Source organism: Phocoena phocoena, chromosome 10 (assembly GCF_963924675.1).
Source record: "Phocoena phocoena chromosome 10, mPhoPho1.1, whole genome shotgun sequence".
Lineage (NCBI taxonomy): Eukaryota > Metazoa > Chordata > Mammalia > Artiodactyla > Phocoenidae > Phocoena > Phocoena phocoena.
The window spans coordinates 79,416,621-79,429,305 of NC_089228.1; the positions used below are offsets into that span (position 1 = coordinate 79,416,621).

At 39.9% G+C, this 12,685-nt stretch overlaps 1 protein-coding gene across 1 annotated transcript in view; it reads right to left on the reverse strand.

Moving 5' to 3' along the window:
* PKHD1 (PKHD1 ciliary IPT domain containing fibrocystin/polyductin) overlaps positions 1–12,685 on the reverse strand; it is a 430,010-nt gene that overhangs the window by 345,950 nt on the left and 71,375 nt on the right. The window contains exons 33-34 of the mRNA XM_065885004.1: positions 11,456–11,675; positions 1,490–1,640 (exon numbers count right to left, since the gene is read on the reverse strand). Coding sequence (XP_065741076.1) covers positions 1,490–1,640; positions 11,456–11,675 — 371 coding nt within the window. The remainder of the gene's footprint in view (positions 1–1,489; positions 1,641–11,455; positions 11,676–12,685) is intronic.

The following is a 12,685-nucleotide window of genomic DNA, read 5'->3' on the forward strand; positions in this document are numbered from 1 at the left end:
AGGGGCTAAGTTGCCTGAAGTCTCCCAGGGAGCAACTGATGTATTCCATTCCCAGCAGTCCAGCTCAAAGCCCCTAACCCCTGTGCTACCTGCCTCTCCCTCCCTGTCACCGGCATTTGCTCAGAGGTGCACCCTAACAACCCAGCTTATTATTCCCCAGGTGGAAACTTAAGCCCGGAAAGCCTTAAAGAATGCTCAGTGTCCCACAGCTGGCCTTCAGCCCACAGCTCTCTTTCTACAATTCAATGCGGATTCAGCAGCCTCACTCACTACAGTAAACCTTTGAGACATCACTGCCAGCCGACTGCTGAGAAGGGGCACGGGCATGAAGAGGAGGCTGTGATTAGGGGACGATAGTGCTGCAGATAAAGAATTAAAGCTATCAATACACTGAAAGGAAGAGGTGAATTTGGCAGGGGGGACACAATGAAGGAAGAAGCAACAGCCCTGTGCAACAACCTGAAGGTTTGGGAAAGGGGTGTGAAAAGCCTAGGAGGTAACAGGATGGACAGGGAGACCCCGGGGGACAGGGGGTGGAAAGGCAGACAGGGAACAGCTTAGAAAGGACAGAAAAATCACATTATTTGTAACTGCATGCTTTTTCAGCACCAGCCCAAAAGTTATAGAAAAACAGGCCTCGCGAACCCAGGAGGTACAGTTTGGGATTGCAAAGATTTCATCGGAGCAGCATTCATGAGAGGATCTCCGATAGCGTGTGTTACTTAATAGGCGCTCAAAATAAATGTTTGTTCCAATAAAAGAGACAAAAGAGGGAGATCTGAGGATCGCTTTCATAAAGAGAAAGACACCTAAGGGAGTAGGTGCTCAATAAATATTATTTTTTATCTGTGTACCATGAGAAGCCTGGAGAGTTGTAAAAGATTATCTGATACATTTCCAAACAGCCCTTTGTCTCTGATTTCAATTTTCGAAAATTTCCTGGGAGGCTGTGGAATCTCCCACAAGGGACTTTTAAGGACACATTCTTACAAAACCCACTTGGAGGGGTGGCTAAGATGCTTTAAAAATGGATGGGTGAGGTAAGGGAGGCTGGACCAGATGACCCCGCAGACTTTTTGGGATGGACCAGGAGACGCTGCCATCCCACCAACTGAGGATGGCTGAGTGATTTGGAAACCTTCCAGAAGGGCCTGGTTAAATTGTAGGCCATTTATTTCATGGAGAAATAAACCACTGAGAGCTTCCTTCAAACATGCTCGCGGAAAGCAGGACAAAATGCTGAGATTATCTGTTCAGAATTTGCTTTAAAAGAGCCCAGGCAGCACTCATTTATTTTTGAGAAAATATATGATTAACCATAGTTAGCTATGAATTCAGATGCTGTGCATTAGACCAGCTCCTCAAAGTTTGAGAGCATTTAATATTATATATCGCTGCCATTTGGGCTAAATTGTTTTTTTAATGTACACAATATTACAAATTTAATTTGAGCTGTTTGAATCAGTCTGTAAAAAAGATTTGATTATACCTGAGTGTTCTGGCCCCAGCTTTTCTGTATCTCAGTAATCTTGGCGGTAATTGGCTGATTAGGCGTCTCACACTCCATCTTTGCCTCAGTTTCCATGGTAATGGTACAGGAGCTATTATAGATGAGAACTTCATCTCTTTCCACTTTAGGGCTGAAACGAGAGGGGAGGTTAAATGGGGTGTCATCAATCTTAATGAAATGCAATTATTTTTACTCTTATTAATCATTGCAAGCCATTAGCTTGTGGCAACCACAGGCCACCATTTGTCAAATTTTGCAAATTTCTGTAATTTTGTTTCCATTCTTTTATTGTTTATTTGTTTTCCCTTTATCTGCACACCCTGCAATGAAAATGCACATGGTAAATATCTTTCACTGAGGCCTTTCTCTTTTCCAGCTCTATCAGGAACGTTAGCAAAAGCTTCTCCAAACCCAACCAAAGAAGCAATGCACAGATAATACTTCCAGTTCCAAAAATGGAAGCAAATGTTGGGGAAAAAATTTTTTTTTCTTTTCCCCTTCCCTCTTCCTGTTCTTACATTCAGTGATGGGGGAGTGAATTGCCTGAATCCCCCCAGGGCAGATGGAGAAATTGGAAAACCCACACAACTGGCTAACTGGTCCCTAATTCCAACTGTGAAAAAATGAGCTCATTTAGGCTTTCAATTCCCTCTCCCCAGCTGATGGCAATGAGGCTCTGTTGCTAGCAGTGGAACATTAACTTAGTAAATTAATTAAACTTACTTAACCGCCCAGACTAAGGAGATTCGATATATGTGCCAGTTATACTACCAGCCACTTGCTTTAAAAGTCCTCTTGCTTTAAGGAGAGAAACCAGACTGGATTTAAAATGAAAAACTGCAGTGTAGCATTACAGAAAGTCTACAAATATGTGGTCCAGAGGAGAGGAGAGCATGGAGTTTGCAGGGTATGGCCCCGAACAGGTGTGATATTTACTCAAGAATAATCCTGGCTTTACGCATTGTTGCAACTACCTCCAAGATTATTAGTTATAATAATGCATGATGTTTTACACTTTTTAACAGTTTCATACGTATGATCTCATTTCAGCCGGTAAATTAGGTAGAGGCATAAAAAATGTAACTCAAAGAGATTGGTGATTTGCATAAAGTCAAACACAAAAATAAGGCAACTCCGAGATGAGAATCCAAGGGGTCCCGTCTCCTAGAGCAATACTCCCAAGTTTTGAGATGCTGATGGGACATCACCACGAAGTTGGCATATCCCACGGGAAGACCAGGACTGGTGATGAAAAGGGCAAAAGATTACTGCTTGAGAAACTATAACTCATGTCCAACTAGAACATCTTTTTTCAAATCAATGTCGAAATGGTTTCTCCCACACTTTGCTAGACATAATGAGCAGGGTAACTATCACATCTACGTCACCTCCTCGTCTTCATGCTAAAACGTTCCCAGCTCCGCATCCACCCAGGACAGGACTTCATACTCACTGTCTTCTACACCTGCTGTAGACTGGCAATGTGTTCATATTATGCAGCCCAGTCTGGCTGACCATTGAGGCTGTGGTCTCCCTTTACCGAAGCCCTCCCCACCATGGCACCTAATGCTGTGTTCATTTAAATTAAGATGGTGCTGAACTCAAAGTCTCAGAGCCGCAATTACCTGAGGATTTCACCATGCTGCATGTGTTCAGCCGATTTTCTGAGAAGCATTATAATGCAAAAGTGAGGCTTGAAAGCCAGCCAGCTAGATTCGAATCCCCGAGCAGATATTTACCATCCATCTGACATTGTTGAAGACATGACTCTCTAAGCTTTGTTTTCCATGTTTACAAAATGAAGTTACTCATCATAAAGATACTCTTTTAAAGAGGTGTTTGGGGAATGGAGCAAAATGAAGCCTACAAAAGGACCTGCCCAGAATCTGGTGCAAGGAAGTGTCCGATAAAGTCAGTTCTTGTTATAGTTTTAGGTGGTAGTGACATAGGTGGTATTATTGTTGAAATGTCAATGTGGGAATTTACATTCATTGTTGTTACGGGTCGTCTCACTGATGTGGACCCATTGCTCAAATACATTTTGAATCTGAGCCTGTAATGTAGCTACACATCCATTTGGCTGAGCCATCATCCAAGGGTAGACAAAGCCACAGGATAAACACAGCATTTGCTCCTGGAGTGTCACTTGCATGCAAAGATTCAGAAAAGCAAAGCAAAGTAATTTAACTTTCAAATTAAAATGTAATATTTAGATACCTATGGAAATATGATGAAGTAGAATGCAAAATTCACATGGACTTTTCAAATAAAACACCTGACTTCAAAGCAACTTGATTCTGTGACAGGGTACCTTGCGCTTTGCAGCTAGAACCTTTCTTTTGCTACTGGGGGGCGGGGGGTAGGAGGGTTGCTAGAATAGTGTAAGAAGCTCTCCATCACCATTGCCATTATAAATCTCTTATAAAGCCATCAGAAAGGAAATGAAGTTGGTTTTCCACACCATCTCGTTCCTTGTGAATCGGTTCCCAGATTGCTACTCCCATTTCTGAAGGCTCACAAGCCATCTGATTAATAATTCATTCTGGAATTTTGTCAGGGATAATGTAAACTTAGTTGTCTACCTTTCCAGAATTCCCTTTTTTTGCTTCTTAGGCAAGGGAAAGAATATTTGCCTGTCACCTCTCTGTTCTGTGCTCCCCTCTCATGTTCATTTCCAACTGTGGATCTTCACTCATATGAGCAGGGTTTTTTTATACTCACTATATGATGACCTGGGATACTGACTTGAACTCAAGGGAAGGAGTGACCTTTACAACCTTTCTTGATCATGGGCTTCCACCTCCTAACAAGACTTCTTCTGCCCCTTCTAGGTTCTTCATCAGCAAAGTTTAGAGTAAAAGGAGGTAAGTCACCCTGCCCTCTTTTCATCTGCCTGTAGCAATGCCCACCAGCTCACAGTGGATTGTTCCATTTTGCTAGTGACTCCAGAAACACAATATATATCACCTGCCATTGGAAGGTCACTCCAGCTGACCGAGTCCTGAACAAATTAAACAAAGCCTGTTTCTTCAGCAAGTGCTCTAACAGCTGGTCCCCCAGTAGAAGACCCTGCTGATATCTGTCAATGCTGTAACAAGGGTCGCTGTGGCTTTCCAGGCCGTTCCCGGAGGAGACAGTCTGTTCCCCACAGTCGTAGGCACACGACAGAAGAAGCAGATGTCACAGTGGGGCCACTGATCTTCCCAGGAAAGACTAGTGACCATGGTACAGAAGGTCCTTCACACCTCTGTGATGTCAGGCGTAGGCCTGGGCACCACGGCATCCCTGACTCTGCCTTGCAATGTCCTGTGTTTCCAGGCTGCTTCCCACCCTGTGTGCCCTGCTTCCCGATACAAGAAGAAAGTGAAAACAAATCATGTTCTTTTTGCTCTGAAAGAGTTAAAACCCTTTTCTGCTGGCTTAGACTTTTTCACAACCTTTAGCTCATATTTCTTTTCTTTTTTGGCCCTGATTATATGACGAGAAGTTTTTTTCATTAAAAAGCCATCATCAAGATGAGCAGAGACACCAGGATGTCAAAAATGGACTAACATTTGCAAAATCTCAAAGTTTCTTAATACTACTATGTTGTGTTTTCTTCCACAACCATCCTACAAATTAAGGAGCACAGTTGGCCAGTTTTAACTATAGACATATAGGTACACAGAGAAATACAGATATAGATGATATGGATGTGCATGCACACACGCGTGCACACAAATATTTATTTTGAGGGAATGTGGTAAGAATATTTGGCCCAAATGGTGGGAGAGAGAGTTCTAGAAGCTAAGTTTCCTGAGTCCCGGTCTATTGCTCTTTCAGTCGGTCCAACCAGATCCAAAAGTAAGCAGATATTCTCCTTGGATGCACTCTCTGTGGTAGGCAGTAAAAACACATGCCATCATTCTGTCTCCCTCACTTAGCCTGAAATTGCTTCCCATGTCTCGAATTTCCTGGACCCTCACAGCCCAGCCAAGGTTCTGTTACTGAGGCCAACAATACAGCGTCATGCTGAGGACACTGTGAGTCAGAAGCCTTGGGTTCCAGTCCTGACACTGCCGGGGCTTGACTGGGACTTTAGAAAGATACTTAGTCTGTTCTTAGAATAGAATCCAAACTCCTTACTATGGCCTTTGAGGCCTTAATACATCCCCGAGCTCCTCTCGAGCCACTTTTCCTCCTTCTAACCCTACTCCTGCCCTTCTGACCTCTGGCAGTTCGTGCAACTTGATGGGTCCTTTGCACTTGCTGCCCCCACTGCCTGACTCTCCATAATGACACTTGTCCTTAGCTCAGCTGAAAAGGCACTTCTTCAGAGAAACCTCCTCTGAGCTGATCCAGTGATCCCACACCTGGGCATATATCTAGAGAAAACTATAATTCAAAAAGATACATGCACTCCGGGGGCGGCGGGGGGGGGTTGAATTGGGAGATTGAGATTGACATATATACACTAATATGTATAAAATGGATAACTAATAAGAACCTGCTGTATAAAAAAAATAAATAAAATAAAATTCAAAAAAAATGTAAAAAAATATAAAAATAAATAAATGAGTATCTTTCCCTTGGGGGGAAAAAAAAAAGATACATGCACTCCAATGTTCACTGCAGCACTATTTACAATAGCCAAGATATGGAAGTAACCTAAATGTCCACTGACAGATGAAAGGATAAAGAAGATGTGAGATATATACACATATACACACACACACACACACACACACACACACAGAGAGAGACACACACAGTGGAATATTACTCAGCCATAAAAAAGAATGAAATAATGTCATTTGTAGCAAAATAGATGGACCTAGAGATTATCATACTAAGTAAGCCCAACAGAGAAAGACAAATATCATTTGATATCACTACCTACTGTGTAGCGCAGGGAACTATATTCAGTATCTTGTAATAATCTAAAAGGGAAAAGAATCTGAAAAAGAACATATATATATATATATATAATATATTTGTATAACTGAATCACTTTGCTGTACACCTGAAACTAATACAACATTGTAAATCAACTATACTGCAATTTTAAAAATAATAATAACAAAAAATGAAATAAAAAAAATTTTTAAAGCAGCCTCCATTGTTTTTTATCACTTTATAGCCCTTATCAGAACATGTGATCATCTTGTTTATTGTCTGGCCTCCTCCACTACTCTTAAGGACAGGGACTTTGCATCTCATTCACCATTGAGTCACCAGCTCCTGGCACAGTACCTGGAACATAATAAACACTAGATAAAACTACTGGATGGATGGATGGATGGATGGATGGACAAACTGGGCATATATTTGCCACAGATACAAATGTCTGTCTTTGCCAAATGACATCAAATCCATAGTGGTAGTGGCTGGCAGGGGGTTAAACCATTTAATGGAAATGGGTTCTTTGCAAAGACCCTGGAAAGTAGTTCTCTGCGTTCACAAGCACAATCTTAGGAGGAACCAAGGTAAGCTATTTAGCACATGATATTCCTAGCACCCCATGTAAAATTTATATTGTGTTTTCTGGTTATTAAATTAGTACATGTTCACTGAAAAAAATTACATAAAAACTCAATGAAGAAAACAAATATGATCAGTCCTCCAGCCCCCTAGGGATAGGCACTATCAGCATTTTAAAATACATCGTCCGGTCTTTTTCCCAATCACCTGTTGTGTGACACATGTACATGTACTATAAACACCATCAGGACTTCATTGAGGCACTATTTTGTGACCTGTACCTTTCACTCCTCAGTATATTTTAAGCATTTCCTTCTTTGGTTAAATGTTCTACACCATGGTTTTTCAAGGTTCTTAGTATATTATCACTTGGATTCATTCTTTATTACTAAAGGCTTACTTCATTTCAACTGTTTTTGTTAATATACCTAAAGCGTTGAAGACTATAGTTCTTCATAAATGTTACATATTTCCAACTGCTTTCTTAAAGTCCTGGAAGTAAAATCGCTGGATCAAAGTATGAAGAATTAATAAATGAAAAAGAAATGAAGAAAACAATAGCAAAGATCAATAAAACTAAAAGCTGGTCCTTTGAGAAGATAAACAAAATTGATAAACCATTAGCCAGACTCATCAAGAAAAAAAAGAAGACTCAAATCAATAGAATTAGAAATGAAAATGGAGAAGTAACAACTAACACTGCAGAAATACAAAGGATCATGAGAGATTACTACAAGCAACTCTATGCCAATAAAATGAACAACCTGGAAGAAATGGACAAATTCTTAGAAAGGCACAACCTTCAGAGACTGAACCAGGAAGAAATAGAAAATATAAACAGACCAATCACAAGCACTAAAATTGAAACTGTGATTAAAAGTCTTCCAACAAACAAAAGCCCAGGACCAGATGGCTTCACAGGTGAATTCTATCAAACATTTAGAGAAGAGTTAACACCTATCCTTCTCAAAATCTTCCAAATATAGCAGAGGGAGGAACACTCCCAAACTCATTCTACAAGGCCACCATCACCCTGATACCAAAACCAGACAAAGATGTCACAAAGAAAGAAAACTACAGGCCAGTATCACTGATGAACATAGATGCAAAAATCCTCAACAAAATACTAGCAAACAGAATCCAACAGCACATTAAAAGGATCATACACCATGATCAAGTAGGGTTTATCCCAGGGATGCAAGGATTCTTCAATATACACAAATCAATCAATGTGATAAACCATGTTAACAAATTGAAGGAGAAAAACTATATAACCATCTCAATAGATGCAGAAAAACTTTCGACAAAATTCAACACCCATTTATGATAAAAACCCTCTAGAAAGTAGGCATAGAGGGAACTTACCTCAACATAATAAAGACCATATATGCCAAACACACAGCCAACATCAATCTCAATGGTGAAAAACTGAAACCATTTCTACTAAGATCAGGAACAAGACAAGGTTGTCCACTCTCACCACTATTATTCAACATAGTTTTGCAAGTTTTAGCCACAGTAATCAGAGACAAAAAAGAAATAGAAGGAATCCAAATCAGAAAAGAAGAAATAAAACTGTCACTGTTTACAGATGACATGATACTATACATAGAGAATCCTAAAGATGCTACCAGAAAACTAGTAGAGCTAATCAATGAATTTGGTAAAGTAGCAGGACACAAAATTAATGCATAAAAATCTCTTGCATTCCTATATACTAATGATGAAAAATCTGAAAGAGAAATTAAGGAAACACTCCCATTTACCATTGCAACAAAAAGAATAAAATACCTAGGAATAAACCTACTTAAGGAGACAAAAGACCTGTATGCAGAAAACTATAAGACACTGATGAAAGAAATTAAAGTTGATAAAACAGATGGAGAGATATACCATGTTCTTGGATTGGAAGAATCAACATTGTGAAAATGAAAATACTTCGCAAAGCAATCTAGAGATTCAATGTAATCCCTATCAAACTACCAATGGCATTTTTCACAGAACTAGAACAAAAACTTTCACAATTTGTATGGAATAGCCAAAGCAATCTTGAGAAAGAAAAACAGAGCTGGAGAAATCAGGTTCCCTGACTTCAGACCATACTACAAAGCTACAGTAATCAAGACAGTAAGGTACTGGCACAAAAACATAAATATAGATCAATGGAACAGGATAGAAAGCCCAGAGATAAACCCATGCACCTATGGTCATCTTACCTTTGATAAAGGGGGCAAGAATATACAACACAGAAAAGACAGCCCCTTCAGTAAGTGGTGCTGGGAAAACTGGACAGGTACATGTAAAAGAATGAAATTAGAACACTCCCTAACACCCTACACTAAAATAAACTCAAAATGGATTAAAGACCTAAACGTAAGGCCAGACACTATCAAACTCTTAGAGGAAAACATAGGCAGAACACTCTATGACATAAATCACAGCAAGATCCTTTTCAACCCACCTCCTAGAGAAATGGAAATAAAAACAAAAATAAACAAATAGGACCTAATGAAACTTAAAAGCTTTTGCACAGCAAAGAAAACCACAAACAAGATGAAAAGACAACCCTCAGAATGGGAGAAAATATTCACAAATGAAGCAACTGACAAAGGATTAATCTCCAAAATTTACAAGCAGCTCATGCAGCTCAACATCAAAAAAACACACAACTGCAACAAAAAATGGGCAGGAGACCTAAATAGACATTTCTCCAAAGAAGATAAAAAGATTGACAACAAACACAAGAAAGGATGCTCAACATCACTAATCATTAGAGAAATGCAAATCAAAACTACAATGAGATATCATCTCACACCAGTCAGAATGGCCATCATCAAAAAATCCACAAACAAGAAATGCTGGAGAGGGTGTGGAGAAAAGAATCCTCTTGTACTGTCAGTGGGAATGTAAATTGATACAGCCACTATGGAGAACAGTATGGAGGATCCTTAAAAAACTAAAAATAGAACTACCAAATGACCCAGCAATCCCATTACTGGGCAGACATCCTGAGAAAACCATAATTCAAAAAGAGTCATGTACCACAATGTTCATTGCAGCACTATTTACAATAGCTAGGACATGGAAGCAACCTAAGTGTCCATTGACAGATGAATGGATAAAGAAGATGTGGCACATATATACAATGGAATATTACTCAGCCATAAAAAGAAACAAAATTGAGTTATTTGTAGTGAGGTGGATGGACCTAGAGTCTGTCATACAGAGCAAAGTAAGTCAGAAAGAGAAACCAAATACCCTATGTTTACACATATATATGGAATCTAAAAAAAAAAAGATTCTGAAGAACCTAGTGGCAGGACAGGAATAAAGACGCAGATGTGGAGAATGGACTTGAGGACACATGGAGGGGGAAGGGTAAGCTGGCACGAAGTGAGAGAGTGGCATGGACTTCTATATACTACCAAATGTAAAACAGATAGCTAGTGGGAAGCAGCCGCATAGCACAAGGAGATCAGCTCGGTGCTTTGTGACCGCCTAGAGGGGTGGGATAGGGAGGGTGGGAGGAGATGCAAGAGGGAGGAGATATGGGGATATATGTATATGTATAGCTGATTCACTTTGTTATAAAGCAGAAACTAACACACCATTGTAAAGCAATTATGCTCCAATAAAGATGTTAAAAAGTAAAACACGGGCTGTCTTAGGACATCAGAAATTCTGACTGCCATGGAAAGGGCTGGTTCTCACTTTTCCTCTGGGTAGTTGGTCTTGTTTAGTTTTATTTTTTAATGGGGAAAGAGGCCTTCATTAAATAATCGGATGTAACCACTCTATCTAGATAAGAAATAAAGAAGGACGCAGGGCCACATTCAGCACTGAAATATCACACTTCACAGTAAGGAAGCTGCTTGCAGAAATGAAGGTCATCTAGAGCAACCGACAGGGCCACACTTTTTGTTAAATGTGTTTAGAAAAAGGGATTTTTACCTGGAAAGTTGTGGTATTTATTTGTTTGCTTTTTAAGTTCAAAAACGTATAAGCCTATGGCTTTTAAATCCTAGATCTACAGTCCTTCGGCCCATGCATCCCCCTTTCTTCTGAATAAACATTGCACAATCTGCTGGATTTCTCTATGACTTTTTCTCATACTTGTGAATCTGTTTGGAAAGAAAAGAAAAAGGAAACGGGAAAAGAGCCTTCTGTTTTTCATAATGTCTAATCTTTTTACCCCCATTGGCATTCACCAGATGTTGCCTCTGGATCGGAAGATAAATATTAAAATCTAAGCAAGAACAAAGCAGGCTGTTTACTGGGCAGATTTTTCAGATGTTCTCTTGAACACTTGAAAAGACAGGAGACTCTTTGATATGCAGACTGGCTGGAATCCACAATGGAACAGTCCCTCCAACAAGAGGGTTGGCCCTAGGGCTGTGTCCACGCAGCCTGCAGTTCCTGAGAATTCCATTAATCCACTGGCTATGCATTCGTGGGGAAGGTCAGGGAGGGAGAGGACTGGGTTACCTGATGAAGAGGCCTGAGAAAGATGGAAAGACGGACTCTGTCCAACGATCTTGGGCACAGATGCATCGGGAACTCTCTTCACAGGTGTAGAAATAAGGCCATGATTCGGGCAGGCTCTCTGTCCCCACAGCAACAGTCAAATCACACTGCACGTAGCTGCAGCAGGAGGTCTCACAGTTCTCCTCCTCAGGCCTCAGGCCACACAGGAAAGCCAAGGACACTGCATGAAATGGTCAACGTTGGGTTAGGTAATAACCACAGAAAGAACTAAAGGCCTTACTTTATTACATCAACCAAGCCCATGTGTTTTTCCTTGACCAACAGGAAAATAAACTTATTCATTTACTCTTCTTAAAAGTGTACTATGTGTACATAATTCATACAGAAGATACAAATCATGTTTTTGTAAAATATGAATCATCTAGTCAGAAAACTCATGTGAATGTACCATAAATTCAGCCAACATAAGCCAATACCGTCAAGATGCTCTCCAGTCTATGTGCTCCTGGCCAAGTTTACCCACTTCCTCCTCATTCTCAGAAACAAACACTTGCATTTTTTAAATAGCTTTCTCACATGGGTTTGTATCCTAAACAGGAGATTGTTGAGTTTTACTTCTTTTTGAACTTTAGAAAATAGACTACATGGCATAATATCCTTAGACCTGCTTTCTTCACTCGATATTATGTTTCCAAGATTTAGCCCTATTATTGCATGTAACTGTTGTTCAAACATTTTCACTGCTGTTCAACACTGCATTCTGTGAAAGTACTACAATATATTTACCTATTCTGTCACCAATGGACTTTTGGGTAATTCCCAGGTTTTGCTACTACAAACATGTATGGAATTTTCTCTAGGGTGTATACCTCTAAGAAAATTGTCTACTCATAGGGTAGGTGCAAGTTCAACCTTACAAGACAGTGCCATGTTATTTCCAAAGTGGTTGTGTCATTTCACGTTCCTACCACCTATATTTATGACTTCCCAGTAACCCACATAATTGTTAGCACTTGGGATTATCAGACTCTTAATTTTGGCCAGTCCAGTGAGTATACAACAGCATCTCATTGTGGCCTTATTTGAATTTTCATCATTATTTTATAGGTTGAGCGAGTTTTTATATGTTTAGTAACAACATATTTTCCCTTCTATGAAATTCCCATTTCTGTCATTTGCCTTTTTTTCTATTGGAATGCTTGTCTTTTCCTTATTGATTTGTGAGTTTTA